Source organism: Musca domestica, unplaced genomic scaffold (assembly GCF_030504385.1).
Source record: "Musca domestica strain aabys unplaced genomic scaffold, Musca_domestica.polishedcontigs.V.1.1 1, whole genome shotgun sequence".
NCBI lineage: Eukaryota > Metazoa > Arthropoda > Insecta > Diptera > Muscidae > Musca > Musca domestica.
The window spans coordinates 4,906,107-4,930,591 of record NW_026712114.1 but is presented as its reverse complement, the minus strand read 5'-3'; the positions used below and the strand labels follow the sequence as shown (position 1 = coordinate 4,930,591).

General features: G+C 35.0%; 3 protein-coding genes across 3 annotated transcripts; all 3 read right to left on the bottom strand.

Moving 5' to 3' along the window:
• Positions 1-570: 570 nt before the first annotated feature.
• Positions 571-3,074, bottom strand: LOC101893667 (uncharacterized). Its single transcript, XM_020039111.2, has 7 exons — positions 2,965-3,074; positions 2,688-2,818; positions 2,475-2,613; positions 2,287-2,416; positions 2,127-2,221; positions 1,225-1,461; positions 571-1,165 (listed from the first exon to the last, which is right to left on the bottom strand). Exons 2-7 carry the CDS (start codon positions 2,756-2,758, stop codon positions 1,064-1,066), a joined length of 774 nt encoding a protein of 257 aa, XP_019894670.1. The 5' UTR covers positions 2,759-2,818; positions 2,965-3,074; the 3' UTR covers positions 571-1,063.
• Positions 3,075-5,496: 2,422 nt separating this feature from the next.
• On the bottom strand, positions 5,497-8,780 carry LOC101891614 (serine/threonine-protein kinase ULK3). Its single transcript, XM_020039940.2, has 6 exons — positions 8,536-8,780; positions 7,669-8,403; positions 7,256-7,610; positions 6,427-6,611; positions 6,276-6,362; positions 5,497-5,712 (listed from the first exon to the last, which is right to left on the bottom strand). The coding sequence occupies exons 1-6, from the start codon at positions 8,620-8,622 to the stop codon at positions 5,575-5,577; spliced, it is 1,587 nt and encodes a 528-aa protein (XP_019895499.1). The 5' UTR covers positions 8,623-8,780; the 3' UTR covers positions 5,497-5,574.
• A 2,521-nt stretch (positions 8,781-11,301) lies between these two features.
• Positions 11,302-14,479, bottom strand: LOC101893102 (chymotrypsin-1). Its single transcript, XM_005189450.4, has 2 exons — positions 13,964-14,479; positions 11,302-11,650 (listed from the first exon to the last, which is right to left on the bottom strand). The coding sequence occupies exons 1-2, from the start codon at positions 14,447-14,449 to the stop codon at positions 11,354-11,356; spliced, it is 783 nt and encodes a 260-aa protein (XP_005189507.2). The 5' UTR covers positions 14,450-14,479; the 3' UTR covers positions 11,302-11,353.
• Between the last annotated feature and the right edge of the window lie 10,006 nt (positions 14,480-24,485).

The window sequence follows — 24,485 nt, the reverse complement described above, 5'->3', positions numbered from 1 at the left end:
CATCAGAATAAATACCAAATATTATCGCGAAAATATTCTGGAGGGTGTATTAAAGCCTTGGACATGCAAACATTTTGTCCGCAGACCTTTGACATTCCAACAGTACTCAGCACCATTACACTCAGCACGCGCCACCCAAAAATGGTTACATAATGAGATTCCTCGCTTCATTTCCAGCGTACAATGGTCACAAAAATCTCAGGATACCAATCCGTTGGACTAGTGTGTCTGGAGTATTTTGGAAAGCAAGGTTGGCACTAAAAAATACCCAAGTGTCCATCACCTCAAGCAAGCATTTCGCCAGGAATGGGTCAAAACACCGCAGAGCCACATTCGGGCAGCGTGTGACGGTTTGAAGGCCATAATTCGTGCCAAAGGTGACCAATTCAAACAAATCTAAACTTGCTCTAATTTTTTTTCTATTTCCAACAATTTTTGTTTTTATTCAATAAAATTTAAAAAAAAAATGTTAAAATTAGGGCGTTTGACTTTGTTGCAGTTTTTTACCTCACCTTGTATGTTGGAGTGTATAAAAAAATCAGTATATTCCCAAGCAAACAACGAGTTGCATTAAGTGACGTTACCTTCTAAAAAGGTACAAAAGTTTTTTTTTTATTGATATGTTTAACATTAAAAAATATTCAATTATTCGAATTGTTTTGTATAATAAGAACACTTAATATGTTTCGTTGATTGTGTATAAAATAATACAATTACAATAGATGTATATGGACGGTATTGTTGCATCTTTATAACTTACATAGAATATTTCGAGATGTAGAAAATGTTAAATATATAATTAAATTAAAAAAAGAGGTGGAATGTGTGTTGTGTATATAAAATATTAAAAATTTTCTACAAAATATATTAAGGCACAGATACTTTTTTGTATTTGAACATATTAAATACATATATATGTGGAATGTATAAGGTGTTGTGCAAAGATGCAGAGTTATGCATAAAATAAAAAAAATGGACGGTTAAAGAGATTCTTAATAAACCTGGAGACTCTTTTGTTTTTGAATATATGGTAGAAAATTTGTGAATATTTCGCATTTTGTGCTTAACCAACTGGCATTGTGGATACAGTGCTATGGGGTGTAGTGGGACGAGAACCGGCCAAGGAGTTGGCAGTTGAGGCATGTAGCGAGGCCATGGTACCCATCTGTAAACCAAAAATAAATATTAATTTATTATAAAAAAAATATTTTTCAAAACACTCACCCTTAAGTGGGCCAAATCTTCCAATTTGGTCAAATCGACCAATTCCAAGAACAGCGAATAAACACAGCACCAACCATAAATCGAAACCAAAACGAAAACTGACCACAGGAATACCATTACAGCATTATAGGCAAAATACAAATCATTGACAATGGCAAAGAACAACAAGGCCAATAGACGCCATATTGTAAAAACCGCAAACGTCCAGAGCCAGGGTAAAATTTTACGTTCATATTCCTGGGGAAGTAAAGAAAGGATATTTATTAATAATTGTGTCCCATTAAATTAATTTGTTATGGATAAAAAGCCAATAGTCTATGGATGATTTTCTTGGAGATGGCCGATAAGTAATTATACCCAACACCACACTGGAACACAAGGAAAAATCCAGAACCAAAATACATTGCCATACAAATTCAGCATGGCTGACTTACAAAACAAAATGATTAGGTATGAAATAGGTAAATGAATTGAATAGATAGGCAATAACCCCTGATGAAGAATAGGAATTCCTGTTATGCAAATATTTGTTGATTTAAAATTATTTCAAATATCAAAGGTAAAATTTTTAGTTAAATTACGGGCGATATTATTTCGTCTAAAATATCTTTTTTTTTTTGAGATAGGTATAAGCTAATAAAATGGTCAGGTGGTGATGTGTATCATTGTAGATATAATTCAAACTGGTGTACAGTTTTTGGAAATGGATGTTGTTGTTTCTTTCTCTAAAAACACTTTACCGGCATCAAAACGAAACGTTTTTGTGCTATTCCCTCTCGGTGTTGCTTGTATGAGGCAAATTAAATACAAAAAATGTGTGTTTTGTGAAAATTGAAATGGTTATGAGAATGATGATGATATTGAAAATTAGCAAATATAAATGCGGACACCACAAGGCTTACCTTTCTTAAAGCTACAACCAAAAGTATGCTTGTACAGAATATAATTAGGCCCAATACTAGGGAGAATAAAGCAAATACCATCAGCATGTTGCGAACTGAAAAAAAATAGAACATTAATTAATTAACATTGTTTAACGCACATATACAATTAGCTACATACCATGTTTATTGCCAACATAGACAAATTCATATGAAATAATATAATAACCATAATGTGTGGAGCCAGGCGCAGCCATGGCCAGGCAATAGATATCAAAAATTGCAGTGCCAATGGTAAATAGGGCCAGAAACTAAAACAAAAAGTAAAAACATTAACTTAGAAAGAAAAGCCCAGTGTGCTTTACTTACAATGGCAAACAAGCCTATCATCATGGCATTTTTTTGAATATCAATATATTGATTATTCTTTAAGATGGGTCTTTGATACCAAGGAATACGCACGGAACGGGTGGAACGTGACTTTGTCGTATGTAAATTGGTTGAGGATCTGAAAAATGCCAAAAAAGTTTTTATGAAATCCCAATGTTTACATTCCATCTAGAGGTCTAGGTCTAGACTTACCTTCCCGTTGTGTGTGAATACACCGAGGGATTCGAACGATATGTCGAGGGCGTCTTTCGTCCATAATTCATAATGATGCCTTACAAATGCTATTCCAACTTTGCACTTAATAATCAATAACTGCTCCTAATCTGGAATAACAAACATGTTGCATCAATAATAAATCATTAATTAACAACAAAACAAGGCGTGTAGGGCGTTTCCCAAAACACTGACTATTCCAATTCACACGCATTGTTTTATTGCTTTCTGGCTTGCTTTTGCAGCTTTATTTTACTTCTTTCTTTTATTTCACAGTTTCTTTTATTATTTATATTGAAATGTCTTATTAAAATATATGAATTTATTACCGTGAGACAAATAAATAAAATAATAACAAAATACGCGTGAAAACATAAAATAAATACAATGGTATGTAGAGGTGGCAAACAATCGATGGCAATATCGATACATCATTTCAAAAGTATCGATTTATAGTTTGTTTTTATCGATATTATTGGACGAAATGCCCGCACTCATGGAGAATTCTAAGAAGGTAGAGGAAAAAACTATAACAAATTATTAATAATTCAAAAAAAAAAAAAAAAAACAAAAACAAATAGAAATTTGCTGTTGTAAGTAGTGTTTTCAGAGATATAATTTAAAAATTTTAATTTTTAAGCCCAGAAGAATGTAAACTGTACTTGTTAGCTGCAGGTACGAATTTTGCAAGACTTCAAGAAAACGCTAACAAATCCTAGAAAAGCTACTACCGCTCCAGTTTAAAATTAAAATATATGTATTCATGAGTTATATGACATTTAGCTAATTTAGAAAACATGAAAGATGCAGCGCTATTATCAAATGCATTGCCGTATTTTCTTTATTACCAAAAAAATTTCCGCATCGTCATCGTTGGCTTTTGGTTCAATATGACAGTTTTTTCTATTATCAGAACAAATTGTACACAATTTTATGAAAAAAACCGGTAATAAAAACACGAAACGTCGTATCGAATTCGTAACTAGTAAAGTGTTAAAAGTGCTGGTTAAACAGATCACGAACATTTCATGTTTTGTTTCACTGTAAAACATATTAAATTTGGTTTATAATTTCCAAATCATTCAATTTTATTATCAAAATGCGTGCTCAGTTGAGAAAGTTCATCGAGTTTTCATTATGTTCAGTGACGAATAAGTACTTAAATAAGCTGTATTGGAGTAAGGATCATTGTAAATGCTACCAATGCATCTAGAATATATTACTAAACCATTAAATTACACGATTTGTGTTCAAAGCAGGGTTAAATACTTCTAGCAAAGTCCCATGTTATCATTTTACGGTGATTGGCAACAAAAATCATTGCTTTTAGTGCTAAAAGCACTAAGTTGGCATCGCTGATAACGGCTAGTTTGTGATTTTTTGGCGGAAATTCAATGTTATATACTGGGAAAAAGCGCATCTTACACCTTAATGTTATTACATCGGATTTAATAATGCTATTAATAATAATTTCCCTGAAAATTTGGCATAAAAGAGAAATTCGGCATTAGGAAAGTAAGAAACGATTGGAATGTTTATAATTTTTTTTTTGGAAATGTCGATTAAAGCCTTTTGGCAAACTGCGACATGATGACTCGAAATTAAATGTGCCACAGGATTTGTAAAAAGTACCTTGTATTAGTGGGTTTCCTGGTTTATCTCCAAGTATCCACAATTAAGGAAATCATGGACGTTTTCCGATGATGAATCATGGAAATAATTTTTGGGAAAGAACTCTACAAGGTAATTAGGTTCCAGTCTGTTTAACTCTGTCTACTTTAGCGATATTGTATATTTCAGAATTTGAACTGGTTTCTTGAATACTACCATGTATTTGATTTCCTGGTTGTTTTCTGGTTTATCTCCAAGTATCCACAATTAAGGAACTCATGAACGTTTTACGATGATGAATAATGGAAATAATTTTTGGGAAGGAGCTCTACAAGGTAATTAGGTTCCAGTCTGCCTAACTCTGTCTACTTTAGCGATATTGTAAATTTCAGAACTTGCACTGGTTTGTTGAAAACTACCATGTATTTGATTCTCTGGTTGCTTTGAATGGTGGACATTGATGAATTATGGAAATCATTTTTGGGAAAGAGCTCTAAAAGGTAATTAGGTTCCAGTCTGCCAAATTATGTCTACTTTAGCGATAGCGAAATATACAATATATTTCAGATTATGGACTGGTTTCTTGAATACTACCATTTATTTGATTTCCTGGTTGTTTTGAATGGTGGACTTTTTCGTGGACGTGGACGCTTGAGAAAGTGTTCTACAAGGTAATTAAGTTCCAGTCCGTATACCAATTCTAACTATACTTTACGTTTCAGAATTTGTATTGATTCTCTGAATGTACCTTCCCGGGTAAACGAATCAGGACAAGGTGGTTTCTACTCGTAATATAGATGATGAAATTAACATAATTGCACAAATTTTGTGATACTTTGGACTCAGAAAAACACATACGATTGAGACCTCTGTGGAAAAGGTAGTTGAATTAACCACCATCACATGACTATATACATGAGGAAAACTACTATAAGGAAAACTATGCTATTTTGATGATCCTTTGTAAACTTTTCATAAGAAACGGCATATATGCATGAGAGATTTTACTCATGCAGAGGAACTAGTTTAGAATGAATCAAAGTTTTGAGGAATGTCAGAGGATCTAAAGAAAGTGTATAAGAAAGCCTAGAAGCTAGAAGTACAATTTGCAGAATCTTCTCCTCAACATTAGAAAACATCCTTTGATCCTAAATCCGATGTAAATAAGGTAAGCAAATTTCTATATTTTACTCTTTCTATATTTGATTTATTCATATGAAATATAACAATAAATAGTTTCTTTTAGAATATAATATTACTTATTTAAAATCACACAAAATAATATATTTCTCAACAATTTTAGAATTAGATAAATTAATGAACTTAAAACGTTAAATGAAAATAATGACAGTGTGGTCAACAAACACAGGAATGTTTTAGAGACGAAATGAACCTGATGGTGAATTAAAAAACAATTAAATTAAAAAAAAAAACATAAAAACATATACAATAGAAGACTCTGTTAGAAAAATAGGAAAAGTAAGAATATAGAAAACGTTAAGACAAGAATAGTAAATTAATTGATAAGTACTTGTTTAGAAGATAGGAAAAAAAAAGAAATTGTCATAACAAATAAGCATGCATGTGTGGGTTTCTTCAATATACCAGAAGAAATGTATTTGTGTGTACAAAAGCTATATCAAAATGTAAGAAAACGTGTTACTGTAAACAGAAAAGACCCAAGAAATGGATGTGTTATCTCTCTAAAAAAATTACGATTAAGAATGAAAGCTAAATTGAAATGTGTATTACAATATAATGATAATTTGTTTCTATAGATCTTGAAACTATTGACTGCTGATTGGGACTATAAAATCAAAAAGTACATACATACTGTATCTATAAGCAGTAAATAGATTTACACTGACACGCACACACACATCTAGACATATGCTATGATCTAAAAGGTATATCCATCTATTGTAAACTCTACTACTGAATACAGCAACTGCGTACCGAATGGCTAAGTTTGTGATCATCGTCGATATCCTTGGCGCTAAGAAGGCTTTTTATACTCTCGGCTTCCTTCATCCAAAAGTCCAGCTGTAAAAATGTTAGATAGAGATGAATGTTCGTATTATAAAATAATATAAATGTTTTTAAGAACCTGCTGCAGCAACAAAGCTCGGCGATCGCCTTTGGGCTCCTTGTTTATAAATGGTACCAAAATTCCCAATGCCGATGTAAATGATTCCAAGGCAGCTTCATATTTTCTCTCAAACAAATACAACTCACCTTGCCGTCCAATTTCCAAGCCCGTTTTCAAGGAAGGACTAGAGTGCGAGAGGGCATCTAAAAGATAGATTTGATGGCAATTATAAGGGACACAGCGTTAGGCTAGTTTGAGAGAAACCCGTGGAAATCTTTAGTTATTTTAAGGATTTCGAAAATGTGAGTATTGAAGAGTATTTCTAGATCTGAATGCATTGCACATAGATGAAGAAAAAGTTTCGTTTCTATTTTCAGTTTTTTCTTCCAAGACAAGAACCTTTTTAAGTACAAGTCCTACAGAAATTCCTTGGAATATAGACGATTTCTACGGAGTAGCCATAAAACAGACTATATTTAGTGGCATACATAAAATGACTTTTATAGGTCTTCTATACATAGAAACCATTTTCTCATTTATTTAACATTGTGGTAAAAAGTCCAAACCACAATACGAAATATATCTCGAATCGCGAGGAGAAAATAAAGACATTTACCCCCCTCTACAGCTCCATTATCTTTCAACGACCTAAGACAATCAAAGTTTTTTGTTCGATCGACGATTCGATCACTCGTTTCCGCCAGGGTTTGTCTTATCGTCAGTCTACCTTTATCTTTGTACACACAACACATTTCCCAGAACTATTTTATGATATGAGCGTCACATTTCTATACAAGAAAACTGGTAATTGAAATCCTCAAATGATTCAAAAACATTGGATACTTACAAAGTTGTTTATAACGTGTTTCCGGTTCTAAGGCTTGTGTTACCACATTTGCTGGGGCACTTGCATTTCCACTAACCAACGATGACGGCGAAGGCTCTTGGCTGCCCTTAGCCTGCCGTATGGCCAAAGCCTTGTATTCCTCTTCAATGAGAACATTTTTTATTTCTTCTGCCCTCTTAAGATAAGTTTGGGCTCTTTGACGCAAGGCCATGCGTTTTGTGGCATCCGGTTCATCGGTGATCAAGGGTACAAAATATTGCAATGAACTGCAATAGAGGTAGTAGGCCTCCTTGTAATTTTTCTTTTCGTCATATTCCACGGCCTGGGTAACCAAATCAATGGCTTTTTGGAGTGTCTAAAACGAAAGTTTAATGTTTTATATTTTTTTTAAACAATAACTAATATGTACTCACCTTTTCTGACGGCACTGTTTTGAGATCAAGAAATGCATGATTAAAAAAATCATTAAAGGCTATACGTTTGGCCGGATCATGTTGTAACAAACGGCTCAAGAGATCTTCACACTCTTTGCTAATGCGTGCATTGGGCGGCAAGGTAATGCGTTCACAGTTTTGTATGCGTGCCAGCAACTCTTCGATGGTCTTCGACGAGTAGGGAGCCCGCCCAAACAAACATTCATACAGAATTACACCTATACTCCAGAGATCGGCACGGGCATCGTAACGTTGCTTGCGTATTATTTCGGGTGCCATATATAGTGGTGAGCCTTTCAGCTGCTGATTGATTTCACCCAATTTTAAATGCTGGGCAAATCCAAAATCGGCCACCTTCAGCGACACATTGTTATTGTATTTGGTCAGCAAAAGATTTTGAGGTTTCAAATCGAAATGGCTAATGTCATTGTTGCGCATATATTGCACAGCAGAGGCCAGCTGGCGTAGGAAATATTTGCAAGTGGCCTCCGGCAGTGATTTTTTCGATCGTATAAAAGACGAAAGGCTTCCGGCGTTGCAGTACTCCAAAACAATGTAGATATTCTTGTCATCCCAAAAGAAATCCTGCAGGGTGACAATGTGTTTATGGTTCAATGAACGCAGCAGACGAATTTCCGTGATTAGATTCTCTCGCGAGCTGTCCGATAATGAGGACATTTCCACAAATTTGATGGCATGACATGATTTGCTCTTCTAGAAGTCACAGAAATGAAAAATATAATAGAAAAGCATTTTCACGTGGGTGTTCGTGCAGTAAATCCCTTTAAATCCCAAATCAATTATGTGCGACCAGCCTGTCTGTCTGCACCACTCATATACACTTACCTTGTGCCTGGCTCTGTATACTGTGGCATAACTACCTTCACCCAGTTTTTCCAATATCTCAAAATCCGTTATCCGAGGCAATGCCATTTCGCCAGCGTCTCCACTAAATAAACAACATGCTTAGTAAACAAAGTCGCAAGAAATTTCAATGGAAACAAACGTTCCGTTGTTTGATTGTTTTGATGTGAAATGAGAAAAAAAGCCAAAAATAATTGATGGCCGAACAAAAGTAAAAGCGTTCCTAACGATACGAATAAGTGGGACACACTAGAATGGTGGATAAAAGTGAAAATGATAACACGGAAAGTTGATAATCAGCTGATAGAAATAAAGAAGATAGGGTGTTCTAGGTTGACTAAATCAGTGTACCCTGTGTTCATTGCGGGGCGCGCATTAATATTATTAACTAGATTTGCCATAAAATTGAAAGATTGAACAGTTCAGATCATATTTTTGAAAGAACGTCCAAAGTTTCATTCATCTTTCGCGCTATTTGACTCATTTGTTGCCTATAATTTTGAATAATTCTGACAGGAAGCGTGCATAGCCTCAGGGCTGTATTTATGTAGTTTTACGAAGCTGTTCTACCTCCTTATTGTACCATGGTTCCAACTAGAACGTAAATTTTAAATAAAATACAGATATTAAAAAAGAGGGAAAATTGTGAAACGTTTACTCTGCTACAGAACTGCAGGATGATAAATGTTTTTACTACGATAACCTATTTTTCATTTATGATATCGAATACAATTGCAAAACTAGTAGGTTTTAGCAGATTCTGGAAGAGAGCATTTATTATATCCTAAAGTAGACAATTGCTTTGTTCCAGATCCTGCAAGAATCTACTAGTTTTGCAGTTTTGGAATGGACCAAACATGATGTTATGTATGGAAAAAGGTACGTGCAGAAGGCCGCCACGGCTTTGCTGGTACACACGCGATCTTTTAATGAAATTTTGGAATGGACATTTTGAAAATATGCTGCGGTAATTCATTACTACAGCGTCAAATTTGCTCTTTTAAGGCTTTGGTCGACGTCGGCTATTTGTGAAAACGATCGAATTCAAAAAGTCCTTAAGAAAAAAAATCTAAAAGTGTTAAATCTCGCAATCTAGGCTGCGAATTCTCATCTTAAAAGCGTGAAATAACATCACCGGGAAATGACTGATACACCAATTGAATCAATTAGGAGGGAGGCAAACTTCTTTTTTAAGGGAACATTTTGATTGTAACGGATGATTTTGTTCCAACTTCCGTATTGCTCTGATTAGGGTTTTTCCTTTTCCGCAATTTGTAGGGGGGGTGTGGACGCGGTCGAGGAACCTCTTACAGTACCTAAGAATTATGTATTATGCAGAATTAGAACGGCAACATGTGGTGTTCAAAGTTGCGGTAAAGGTTGCTGTTTAGGAGACTGCAGAGGAGTTCCACACTCTATCGACAACTCCGAAGTTGACGACGAAGACGCGGACTCGCTGGGGACTACGCACTATAATCATCTCGCAACCGGGTTAGACTGGAACAATTCCAAAACTTCACACATCCTCCGCATCAAATGCATCGCACCTAGACTGACCTGTGGTAGATGATATTGGGATAAACCGAAAAGGTGCGGACTAAAAGTATTTGGAACAGGCATTCCAGGATGCTCTCAAGACAAGATAGACAAACACGAACATATATCATTGAGTTGGCAACCGCTGGCCGAGATTGGGATGTTGCTCTTTCGGATCACTCCGGTGTCGTAGAACCTGCTGCCGTGGGATCCCCAACTTGTTGTAAATGGAGTTGCATGGATTACATTTTGGTCGTCATGTGGGCAGATGTCTTCGCCTGAGATTTCGAGTTACTCCCCGTACCTTAATCTGCATTTTTATCACCTAAATTCGGCCTGCTTGACAACTTACCATACTCGGTCCACGTCCCATTCAAATTTTTCTGGCGAATACGTTCCTGTTGACCTAAATTTTCACTGACTGAATTTCCTTTTAAACTGTCAACTTGCCTGTCAACAACTATGCGAAGTCATAAAGTACAATCCGCATTGTTGATACGTCTTCTTTCTCTGATGTTAATAAGCTACTTAAACTTCTTACCCGTGATACGAACACTTTATTTGTCTAATGTAATGGGTAATGGATCTTTTTCCAATTTGTAGTAATGATCAAACAAGCAATATTCTCCAACATATAAATGACACGGGTAATATCTCCTACGTCAAAAGCATGATCTGGCTCCTTCCATCCAAGTATATACTCCAAATAAAATATAAATTTATATTTAGTGATACAATAACGTATTTATTAAAGTTCCAATCAACTTCGTCTTTTGGTTGCAAAAAATGGACTGACAAATTTACAAATGAGTTCTTTTATGTAAATAGTGCCTTTACAATTACAATACTGGTCTTAATCTCAAATTCTATTTCTCTTAAAATTCTCGACTCTCTTTCTCTCTGTCATAGGATTGTTGTTGTTATTGCTCTAATCATATGTATGCTAGTGACAACGGTATTCCTAACAAACACTTGTTTCTTTTAAAATTACCATAACAAGAGAAAGGGAGTAACAAAAAATAAAGAATAACAGTGAACAGTGTATATGTGGGGTATGTTCAGTAAAAGCCACCGTCATGTTTTTAATAACCATACATGCTCGATCTTCCATCAATGATATCTCACCTAATGATACTTAAAATTGGATGTACGAAGTCTATTCTAAGTTTGATTTATAGAAGCCACTAAGGTAAAGTAAAAAAATGAAATTCGTTCCATTTTTAATCTCGACTTGTATTTTATTTATTCCACAAAAACAATGCGTTTATTCAATATGTTGTTTAATCCAGTGAATATAGTGCGAGACCTTGGTGTAAACACCGGGATAGGGAGCAATGGTGCATGGTTTTCTACTCCACGAGACAATACCCAATTGCACGTTGCCATTGTACAACAGAGGACCGCCCGAATCGCCAGAACATTGTCCCTTGCCGCCTTCATCAACACCGCCACAAATGTGATATTCGGGATTTGTTTGGTAATTGTGTCTTTCTTGGCATTCGTTATCGGAATAGATTTTCAAATTGACTTCTTGCAAAGTGTTTTGAATGTAGCCACCAGTCTGCAATAAAAGAAGAGAAGTAGAAAAATAAATAAGCATAAATATTGTTAAATGTGGGCATATATAATTTATTTAATATATAATCATTGTTGATGGTTAAGATAATTAAAACGGCAAGCCAACGGATTTGATGGCTGCTAACATTTTTTCGTCATGGATTTATCAGTTATTTGCAAGTTATCAGCTATATTTATTGGTCATAAAACTCCTATTATAAAAAACGGGATTAGAGTGCGATATAAACTGTTTTGATTTATTGCCTTGAGAATTAAAGGCGTCAGAACCAAATCTTTAAAAACAAAAATACAAATAGTGAGGCAGCTATGTGCCGACCCGTGATACTGGTAGCGTAGCTCGATGTCAAGGAAGTGGATGGAAGAAAACAGCAACATCAGTAGAAATGGTTCGAAAAGTAAAGTGGCGACTTGATCGAAACCCGCGTCGCAGTGGCCGAAAAATGGCTCGTGAGTTGAACATATCACAATATTCCATTCGGCAAATATTGAAAGATGAGCTCGGGATAAAGCCATTGAAATTCCACAAATTGCAAGAACTTACACCGCGACAGAAAGAAAAGAGACGCAAAAGAGCTAAAGAGTTGCTTCGCTTGGCCGATAGTGGTGAACTGCCGAATTTGGTTTTCCCCGTCTCCTTTGAGGAAACATTCGTTGTCCAGCAGTTTGTAAACAAGCAAAATAATCGTGTTTACTTGCCAAAGAGGTCAGCTGAAAATGTTCACCTTCGGTTGGCCACCAGAACTCAAGCGCAGGACATGATGATGGTGTGGGCCGCCATAACAGCCGATGGCCGCTCTCAGAATACATGCCTAATATTATCCCGAAAATTTTCTGGAGGGTGTATTAAAGCGTTGAGCGCGAAAACATTTTGGTCGCAGACCTTGAACATTCCAACAGGACTCAGCACCATCGTACTCAGCACCAAGAATGGTTACAAAATGAGGTTCCTCGCTTCATTTCAGCGCACTGGCCACCAAAATCTCCGGATACCCATCCGTTGGACTATTGTGTCTGGTGTATTTTGGAAAGCAAGGTTGACACTAAAAAATACCAAAGTGTCGATCACCTCAAGCAAGCGCTTCGTCGGGAATGGGCCAAAATACCGCAGAGCAACATTCGGGCAGCGTGTGACGGTTTTATTGTCCGTTTGAAGGCCATAATTCGTGCCAGAGGTGACCAATTCGATCAAATCTAAACTTATTCTAAAATTTGATGTTATTTCCGACGTATTTTCTTTCGTTCAATAAAATTTAAAAAAAATGTAAAAAATATGGCGTTGCACTTTGTTGCAATTTTTTTTTATCTCACCCATGGTAGAAGAATATTGGTAGACGCGTCGACTCAGCTGCTGGGACAATGAACTGTCAAACCAATTTTTGGAATTGAAAATGTTGAATGAAAAATTATTTAAATTTGTAAAAATTGTTGAAAAACGCGAATTATAATAGCCTCCGAATTACGTAGTATAAGAAAACATATAAAAATTCACTTATATTTGAAAAAACATTTAAATTTGTTTGACATATCAATGCTCCCAATCGTTGATGCAGCTACCTGTATTCTTCTGCCATGATCTCACCCATGGTAAAATTAAGAAGGTAAAGTCATTTCAAATAAGCATTCCCATCTTTGCATTTTCTGTAATTTACCTTGTCAAATTTTACTGCATAGAAAGCTGGTTCCCATCTCTGATTTGTGTATGTATAATGGATTTTAAATAATAATAATAATTTAAAAAATTGTAAACATATGATTTCATGACTTAACCTTCTTCATTCTACTATGATCTCACCATGTAATCATAATAAATGCACTGTCTCTCTTGATGGCAGTCAGACAAACAATTAATAGCAATTATCACAAAAATGCAAATTAAGGGCAAAGAGGAATGCAAAAACTGCGGCTTATAAATGTCATTGACAATGATCGATTACTATCGATAGATACAATAAATAAACGGCTATCAGCTGGAACACAATTGGGCGTTTGGCGACAACGGCGAATGTAAAAATAATAAATTTGACCAGTAAGAGGGGTAAAACGGAAAAATTATATAAACCCCATAATATATATATATATATATATATATATATATATATATATATATATATATATATCACGTATATCCGAGGGTTTAAGAAAATTGAATATTAATAACTGGGACAATTAGCAACTAGCTTAAAAATTAAGTTTCACATGTTCCCTCTCTGTTTTATACTTTCCGAGTTCCAAACAAATTTACAATTTAATCTATTTAGTATTAATTTAATCTAAAATCACCACTTTTCCCACTCACCTCATTCAAACCCCAACCAGCCAAAACACCGGGCACACCTTCAGGTAGTTGAGGAATTTCGAAATATGGATCGGGTAAATTGACTGGAGCCAATGTCTTATAGTTGAATACCAATGTGCCGTACAATTCCAACAGGGCAATATCATTGGCATATGAATTTGAGGGATTGTAACCTTCGTGCATGATGATGCGTTTCACCGGAATGACATTGTCACCCTTGGCGCTAATGGTGGTGGTGGCATATTGGACACTAATTTGACCAGCATTACGTCCGTCGACACAATGGGCAGCAGTTAGAATAAAACGTGGAGCAATAATACTCGAACCGCACGAATGAGAACCGGTTGCACCGCGCAGCGATACCATAAATGGATATTTGGTAATTTCTGTGGAGGTACCATTCACGACACGTCCCTCGGGGAAGCAGTGGACACCAGTGGCGACCAGTGACACCAACACAACGATCAGCGATAATTTCGACAACATTTTTCTGTCGTGTACTAAACATTTTCCATCATTTGCTCAGACTTTTATATGTAATTGCGAAAAAAATCTGATCTTATCACATCGATGATAATCGAAGCTTTTTTAATCTATATTTTTTTGTTTTTTTCTTTTTTTGTTCAAAGATTTGTTGCATTGTATTTCTTTTAAAAGCAAATCCCACGGCCAATGACTGCCCCTTTCTAAGGTTTAAGGCTACCATAATCTCAGGAAAACTACGTGATTAGATAAAGTCCGTTTGGCGCCCATAAATTTCCCAAGCTTAGCAGGGTTATGGTTATTTTATGGCTGCTAAATTTAAATCTAATATTTACAATATTTGTTTCATGAAATCAAAAACAATGTCAATATTGGGAATTTTGCAGATTGGACATTGCTTTGTTTTATCATTTGTAAAATAATTTTGTGGCGTGCTCCTGCCTGCTTGACAATATTTATTGGTAGAATTAAAAAGGTAACCTTGTGCAAATATTATAAGGCATTAAAAGAGAATAGGGGCCATTAGAAAGCAAATTTTAGAAAATAAAACTTAATAAAACCGATAATAAAATATGGACTGACGATGAGGTCAAGATGTTGTTGGAATATTTGTAGGAGCATCAGGATTTGGGAATTTTAGTACCGTCAACATAACCTATACAGAAGGGAAGATCATTACATGTCTCTGCAACAACAGAGGCTCTTTCGTCCTTATCCGGCAAATATATAGATTTAACGATTAACAAGTTAAAAAGCAGTAGGGCGAACTTTGAATACCATCCACCATTTGGAACGAATTTGAAATTTTTCAAAATATAAAATCCTTAAAAAATTCTTTTAAAAATTTAAAAATCCCGAATATAGCCGTTATATTGGGGTCTATACGACGTCATAAGCCATTACCATTTTCAAATTCGAAACTTGAAATAAACGGTGAATAGTGTAGGTAAAATCATCAAAATATTGTATATAGGGAGGTACCGTTATATCGGAGCCGTGCGAAGACTTGGACCAGCATAGACAATTTTCTGTCACAGGCTGTAGCATCCATTACGAAGTTCAAATACGACATCTCAAACAATTTCGGTGGGTATTGTACCTAAAATCGTCAAAATACCGAATATATGGAGGTACTGATATATGGGGTCTATACGAAGACCTGGACCTGCATAGGCAATTTTCTGTCACAGACTGTAGTTCCCATTACGAACACTAAATACTTAATTTGAAACAATTCCGGTGAATAATGGCGCTAAAATCATCAAAATACCGAATATCGGGAGGTACCCTTGTATAGGGGCTATACGATATCATTGACTTATACAAACAATTTTCTTCCAGGGGGTAAAGTACTCAGAAAGAACTCCTTGTGTGATTTTCAGACAATTCCATTAAAATATTTGGCTACAATTATAAGAATACCGAATATCGGGTGGTACCGTTATATGTCGGCTATACGATATCGTGAACTTCGTATAAGAATTAGGAATATGGAATGGACTCACGTACCATGCGAACATAATAGTATAATTCAATTGCTTTCAAACTGCATTTATTTAGCTATGACAAACACCCAACGCTGTGCTTTTCCCACACACCACAACAGTGTAGCATACTTTAGGGGGCGCGTCAATGTTAAAGGAATAACATTTGTTTTGCGCATTTCCCCTTCAACGACAAATGGAATCCACACCGCAACGTGACAAGCACAACATGATTATTAACAGCATCATCATTATTACGACGACAACAACAACAAAAACAAATAAGTGAAAATACGAACAAACATCATTGGCATTGTAGGGAAAATAAAGAAAGAATTTCCATAGTTTTTTTGCTGCATTTTGTAACATTTTCCTTTGTGTATGTGTGTGTCCCTTCGTTGTTGGTTCGTGTGCGCCATGACTCGGCCTCATCCGTGTCCCTGTCCGTGTGTGTGAGAACAGCATGTTTTCACATGTTTCAAGGCATGGCTTACGACCACAGCATCGTGAACAGTGTTTAGTCTTCGATAACGAGTTCAACGTGCATGCCGTAAAGCGGAGAATATTCCAAAACAAAGCAAAGCAAACACAACAACAACCACAATCAATCAGTGAAGTCAATACATTGTCAACGGAAAAAAGAAATTTGAGAGTAAAAAATTGAGAAAAAAAAGCTCCATTAAACACAGTGAGAAATTAGAGCACGTCAAGCAAAGAAGTCTCTGAAGAATATTAACGGGAAAGAAATTGTTTAAAATTTGAAAAAAGAAAAATTACCACAAAACAGTTATTAAACAGTGTTTCAAATTAAAAACAAACCGGCAAGACCACAAAAGGAAAATAGTTGAAATTAAAAAAAACAACAAAGCCAAAAAAGGTGCAAATTCAACTCAGTGTTTTATAAAAGAAAAAAAAATATATATATATTTAAAAACAAGAGAAAATAGAAAATAATAAAATTTTTGAAAAACAAAAAAAAAAAATAAAAATAAAAATAAATAAATAAAAAATAAACCAAAAACAAAAAGAGAAAATAAAAAAAATTAAAAATCAAAATAGATTATTTTTGTTGTGGCATTTCATTTTGGATTTCACCAACCCTGCCCACTTGCATAATTTCCACACACACCCCAAGCAAAAAAAAGTGAAATCAAAAAATTCCAATGAATCAAGACGAAGTGCATTTCTTATCAACAGAAAAAAATCCAAATGAATTAAAAAAAAAACAACACCAACTTGGTATTGCCACAGCATCACACTGTGGATGGATGAAAACAGAGGACATCTATTTATTAAATTAACAATTACTGTTTTGTAATGATTTTGCATCCACATTGAATTATTAGATATTTTATTGATGTTATTCTAATTGATTGAGGAATGCCAATAATTTTTATGAATATTGAAAGATTTATTTAAATTTTAATAATATGCTAGACGCATTTTTCCAACCCGAAATTATGGTCCAACTCACCTAAGCGACTCAAAAACCGATACCGAAAATTTCGTTTGGGAAAAATTCGACCAAAAAATAACAACTCGAAATTGTGTTCCCAGACTTTATGGAGTTCACTTCTAGCGTAGCTCGGAATTTTAAATGGATGATTTATTTTTAATTTTAAGTAAAAGCTCCAGCCAAGAGCGAAGTCTTTTCTATGCCTTAGAAAAAATCAAAAATTTTCCGATTTTATCTACATTTTTTTAATATCCATAGTGCGATTCCTTTACTACTTCATGGCAGAATTATAGACAAATATGGAAAATTGAGAACTTTAACTTGCTTATAATTTCAGTAACTACCAATTCTGAAAATTTCGACTGAATCAGCGTGTTAAGGGTAAATTAAATTCATTATCTTCCTTGGAAGATTTCAATCGACGGTTCTAGGGCCCCGGTTGCAATTGTATCAATATCCTTCCATACCAACAATATTGCCCGAAATTATTATTTTTTTGTCTTGAAGTCCTTTCCTAGACTCAGACTTCAAGGCCCTGTGTCACACTACAACACAAGGAATACGTAATTTTTAGTTTTTTTTTGCATATTTTACTTAAAAGAGAGAGAGAGACATAGAAATAAAGAGAGATATAGCAATAGGAAGAGAGAGAGTTGAGAATCTCTGCTAAGACCATTTGAAGCAGTTTCGGAATTCTGAATATTCCTTGAAAATATTTTAAAAAATCAAAACTATTCCAAATTTCTACATTGGGCGCCATTTTTATACCCTTAACCATACTATTAACTTTTTCATTCGAAATACTCATGTCAGACCCAAAAAAACGTATATTCTTGATCAGCGTTCAGTTCTAAGACGATTTAGCCATCCGTCTGTTGTAATCACGCTTGATTCCAATATGACATGTGACAGGAAGCTAAGATTTTACATAGAATTGTATTTTGTCAGCAAGCAGGATAAGTTCGAGGATGAGCTATATCTGTAAACGTTTTCATATAGCCCCATATAATTGTACCTCCCATATTCGGCATTTTCCACACTTCTAAAGGAATAGTTTAACGATTTAGCCATGTCCATACCTCTGTTATAATTACGCTAGATTCCAAATGTCATATCATATGAAGCTGAGATTTTAAATAGAATTGTCTTTTGTCAGGCAGGCAGGACAAGTTCGAAGGTATTAACCACACTTTCTAACGGAATAGTTTAAAATTTGGTTTTTAGAGGTAAAATGGGTTCCCGTGGCAGAACATTGTCTATATGGATCCACGTTTTTGTATAGCCCCCATATAATTGTGCCCTCCGATATTCACTATATTGGCCATTTTAGCTAAAATTCGGAATTGAGAGTTCATAACAGATAATACCCCCTGTGGCAGAATATATTCTATATAGATCCACGTTTTATGATAGTCTCCATATAACGTAACATATTTGGTATTTTGAAGATTATAGTCAAATTATCTGAGGGAACTACTTAAAATTCGATACCTGGGATTCGTACAGGGGTTTACTAATGTAGCAGATCCATTTCCATATATGAAAGTTTTTCTATAGTGGAGGCTTTTTCATAAAGTGGAGGCTACTTTTGTATATCCTCAGCCATATGGCTAGAGAGGGTATATAACATTTGATACGGCCAAAATGTACCTTATCGAAATAGCGGTTTTAGACCCTAGGTCTCTTTGGACCAAATCCGTTTCAGGACATTTGGAGTCGATCTAGTGATGTCCGTCGGCCTGTCTGTCTGCTAGTGCACAAGATAACTCACTCCCTTCTCCGATTTGATCCAAACTTGGTATATCGTAATATTATTATCAAACTTAGATCGAGTTTGGAGATGTGTCATATCGATTCTCTCCTTTTGGTACCTCACCCAAAAAAATGTCGAAATTTTGGAAAAAATATTTTACTTCAGAGAAAGAGAAAGTATAATCCGATTTTGCTCGTACTTTGCGAATCCTAATATTTTCATCAGTGCTAGGTCAGGTGAGAAAATTGACAATATCGGTCCACTCCATCGACTACCTACCCCACAAAGGTTCAAAATTTTGAAAAATTATAATTCGCATAAAATGTGATATAAGATTCCAATTGTCTTCAAATTACATAAATCACAAAATTTTTATTAGCCCAAGGTCTTATGTGAAGATGGAATATATCGGTCCACTCTTTCTGGTACCTTCTCCACAATGGGTCAAAATTCTGAATATTCATGAAGCTCATAAAACATAAAATTAACATCCGATTCCATTCAGACTTCAATGTTTCTATCTACACAAAATCTATTATAAATATGGTAAATATCGGACCATTCCTTCTGGTACCTCCCCTACAAAGGGTTAAAGTTTTAACTAACAAAACGTTTATAAAATCCGAAATAAGCATCCGGTTTTCCTCATATTTCACACATCCCATAATTTCTACAAACACAACATCTGCTGTGACTATACATCAGTCTACTCCTTCTGGTAGCTGCCCCACAAAGGGTCAACATTTGAATAATCATGACGCTCATAAAATCCGTAATAATCATTCGGTTTTCCCCTCATATTTCACACATTCCATTATTTCCATCAACCTAAGATCTGCTGTGAAGATGGAATATATCACTCCTTCTGGTAGCTCCCCCACAAAGGGTCAACACTTTGAATAATTATGCCTCTCAGAAAAAGCAAAATAAGCATCTGATTATCTTCAAGTTTCACACATCCCTATGTTTTATTAATAAAATATCTGGTGTGAAGATGCGATATATCAGTTCACTTCTCTTAGTACCTCCCCCACACCGATTCAAAATGTTTAAAAACATATCTCTCATAAAATGCAAAAAAAGCATCTGATTCTTACTAAACTTCGCACATTTCAATATTTCTGCTAACACAAGATCTGGTGTAAAGATAATAGATATCGTCCCAACCCTTCTGGTACCTCCTCCAAAAAGGATAACAATTGTAAGTTTTTAAATAACTCATAACTTTTAAATATATCAATAACTTCAACTCAGCCATTTTGTATATCTAAATATTTCTTTCAACCGGGGATCTGTTGTAAATAAGTAGCCACTGGGTCCACTCCTTGTGCCATCTTCCCCACAAAAGTTGAATATTTTGATTTGATATAAATATTGAGTATTAGATGAAGTTGAATACTCCGGTCAGCTCCTTACGGATATTTGAATATTTTCCAAAATTGATCACATATTTCATAAAATGTGAAAAAGTAGGCCCAAATCTGGTACATTGTAACACTTATATCAGACTTAGATTAGAAATACGAAATGGACAATATTCTTCGGAACTTCCACCATAAAGAATAAGGCTGGGGGTCTACATCTGTCGGCAAAACCGACTGAAAGTATAGTTGGTGGCAACACCCTCTCTGGTAAAAATGCAAGCTTTCGTTCGTTGGTTGATGATCTCTCTCTCTCTCTCTCTCTCTCTCTCTCTCTCTCTTTACAAAAAGTAAATCCAGGCCTTCGGTTCTCAATGGCTGACAATCGTCGCTACGCAAAGGTGTGGTTTTCCACTGGATGGTCACTGTTGCTCTAAGATTTTTGTTATCAGTGGACGATAAGACTTCCTACAAGACTGTCGCTATATGACCACTTTGTGGGCTCCCAAAGAGTTTAAAAAAGATTCACGTTATGAATCACATCTATAGAGATGGGTTGTTCGAGTTAAACCAGTTCCTAAACGTATGATTGATTTCATATCACTTATACGCACAGTTTTCATACAAACGACCGGAGTCCACGGAACTATATAAGGAACACAGTTTGTACCAGTCAATTTAATTTCTTACGTAGGCTCTGCCACATTTTTGACCCTAAGAGGTTGCAAATTGATGATTTGAAGTCTGAACTCGGGAACTAATTTTACGTGTTATGAGAGATATTATTATTCAAAATTTTGATCGATCATTGGGTATGCAAAGTGGGATGAGCAAAGTTTTTTTTAATAAATTGGGCTCTAATTTAACATTTTATTGCTTCCAAGAAGGAATTGATTCACACAGCCCAGTTTTAAGCACAATACAAATAGAACAATGTACAAAGTTTTGAATTCAACGAATATACACTTCGCCTATACCACAAGGTGGTCAGGGTATTACGTATTTGTGCATTTGTTTGTAACAGGCAAAAGGAAACGAGATAAGCCCTTAGTTCCTTTTGATGATCTGCAGAGAATCACATTCTGAGTCGATTCATGCATGACCGTCCGTCCATCCGTCCGTCCGTCCATGTATTTTTGTGAATAAAGTAAAGTTCGAATTTATTATCCGATTCTAAGGACGAACCCTATTGAAATTGGAGATAATCGGTAAAAATTTCGATATAGCTCCCATATATATCTTCGCCCGATTTGACTTTCATTGTGCACCAAACGTGTAATGTCAGCCTGAACAATATGAAATTTTGTACATACAACCAAATTAGGCCTGAAAATAAGTATGCCAAATTTGATCGAAATCGATTCAGACATAGCTATAGCTCCAATATATATTGTTCCGATTTGTGATTTTTGTCCTCCGTAGTCGTAACAATAATATTTGGGGAAATATTTCAAATGCAGCTCAGAAATACATTTGCTAAATTTTATCGAGATCGGTTCAGATTTGGATAAATCTCCCATATATAACTTCGTCCGATTTATCTTTTATTGTGCACCAAACGTCTAATGTTTGCCCAACTGGGATGAAATTTGGCACTTACGACCGAATTGAATCTAAAAGCTAGTATGTCAAATTTGGTGAAGATCGGTTCCCATATATGTATTGTTCATCCGATTTGTTATATTTGTTACCTACAGCCGTAATATGCACTCCGCAACAACGATATTCAGGAAAATATATAAAATACAGCTCAGAAATATCTTGGCCAGATTTTATCGAGATCGGTTCAGATTTGGAAATGGCTCCCATATATATATCAAATGGGCAATACACGTCCGAATTTAAAAGATACAAATGCTTCGGCAGATTTAGTCTTTTGAACTTTAAATTATAATTATAATCATCATACACGCTGATTGAATTCTCCCACAAAAACTTTTAATTGTTATGTGGAGCTCTACTAAATTAGCAAAGTGGTGTAGAGTATCATAAAGTCGGCCCCGCCTGACTTTAAGACTTTATTTACTGGTTTAAGTTATATTATTGGAATTTGCAACTTTTGTGAGGAAGGAACCGATATTTGGATATTCTTTATTTTCACACTGTGGTGTGCGAAGTTTAAAGAAAATAGTGAACTGATGTTAACTATTTTTGAGATATGTTATTAATCAAAATTTTGACTCTTAAGGGAAGGTCCTAAAATTGTCCATTTTCGTACTTAACCTCAGCGTAAAAAAATATTGAGTTTCCACTGGGGCACCTTAACAGACTTCGATGCCTGCTGATACAAGTCTTATGTAAATATGACGATATACGAAGTTTCAAGGATTAATTAACATTTTGAGGTTGTTTGGGATGGTACCAGAAGAATGCTACCGATAGGGCCCATATTCGAAATTGATCGAATTTGAACAAAAATCTTAGGAGTTGTCAAGTTTGTGACCAATCAGAGTTGACCGTAAAACATACGAAAAGATAGACGTATAAGGGTAGGAAAGGGACTTCGTCTAAAGAAAATTTAAATAAAACTGCTGTTTCGATGAGACAGATTTGTGGCCGTATCAAATGGTAAATACTTTCTGTAGGCATAATCTTGAGATTATTAAAAAATATTATTTTTTAAGATATTAGACTGAGAGTATACAACCGGTCGACACAACCAACTCATACATTGTAACTTGTTTAATCAAAAAAAAAAAAAAAATGGCTACATTAATGAAATCCTATGTTATTAGCAACGAGCGAACATTGTACGTGACTGTGTAACGTATACACAATTTATGTATGTACGTGTTATTGTTATGTATACGCCATAGATTACCAAGGTCATTGTTTTCCAGCATTTGAAGTGTCTACTTTTAATCTTGGCTAATTTCAGCCGCATTTTAATACAATACCGCGAATTTATTAAACAATCCAAATTCTTAGAATAATATTGATAGAGGGAGTTGGGTGAGAAAGATATGTATTGAAAAGTAATTAGACTTTTAATAGTAAATATCGAAACATGTCTTTAAATCATTAAATTAAAGAAGTACTAAATCAAATATTGACAAGCAATGCTTAAAAACGTATAAAATCCTATTTTTGCTTAAAAATACCAATATTTCATAAAAAAATATATTTGCTTATTGCTCAATTAATTTTTAATTTAGTCAAAATGTTAAAGCCTGCTAAAATATGTTTTTAATTAAGATGACTTCGGAAAAAATATGTTGTATGTAATAAAAACAAGTTAAAAAGTATCAGTCGGTGTTGCCGACAGATGCATACCCTCAGCCAATGTTCGATTATTTTAATATATTTTGACTTCTGTTATGATTATACAAATTGTTGACCCCCTATGGAGTAGGTTCAGAAGGAATGGGCCAATATTGTCCATTTTGCATTCGACCTAAATAAATATGATATATGTTTGGACTATATTGGTTACTTCCTTCACTTTGTATGAGCCATGTGATAATTTTTAGAATATGTTAAAATACGCGCGAGGTACCAGATATAGACGAACGAAGTATTCCATTTTTACACTTCATATAATACAGATAAAAATATTGGTATCGGCAAAATTACAAGAAAATCGAACATGTGTTCATCTCAGGTTTCTGGTAGCGAGAAATATTTTTATATAGAAAATTGTAACGAATCGCTGATATGTTTCGCTAGTTATGACAGATAAAAGTATTGGCAATTGTGACCGTTTGTGGGTGAGGTACCAGATGGGGTTTGCAGATATATATCATTTTCACAACAGATCTTGTGTTAGCAAAAATGTTTGTGTGTGTGAAAGTTGTAGAGAGTTGGATGCTTACTACGATTTCTTCCTTAGCGTTTTGTTCGACAAAATCTTGAAGCCTATGTGGGGAAGGTACCCGAAGAAATGGTCCGATATATCCCATCTTCACAGCAGATCTTGTATTAGTAGAAATAATTGGATGTGTGAAATATGATGAGAACCCGATGCTTATTTCTTTTTTCGTTTAAT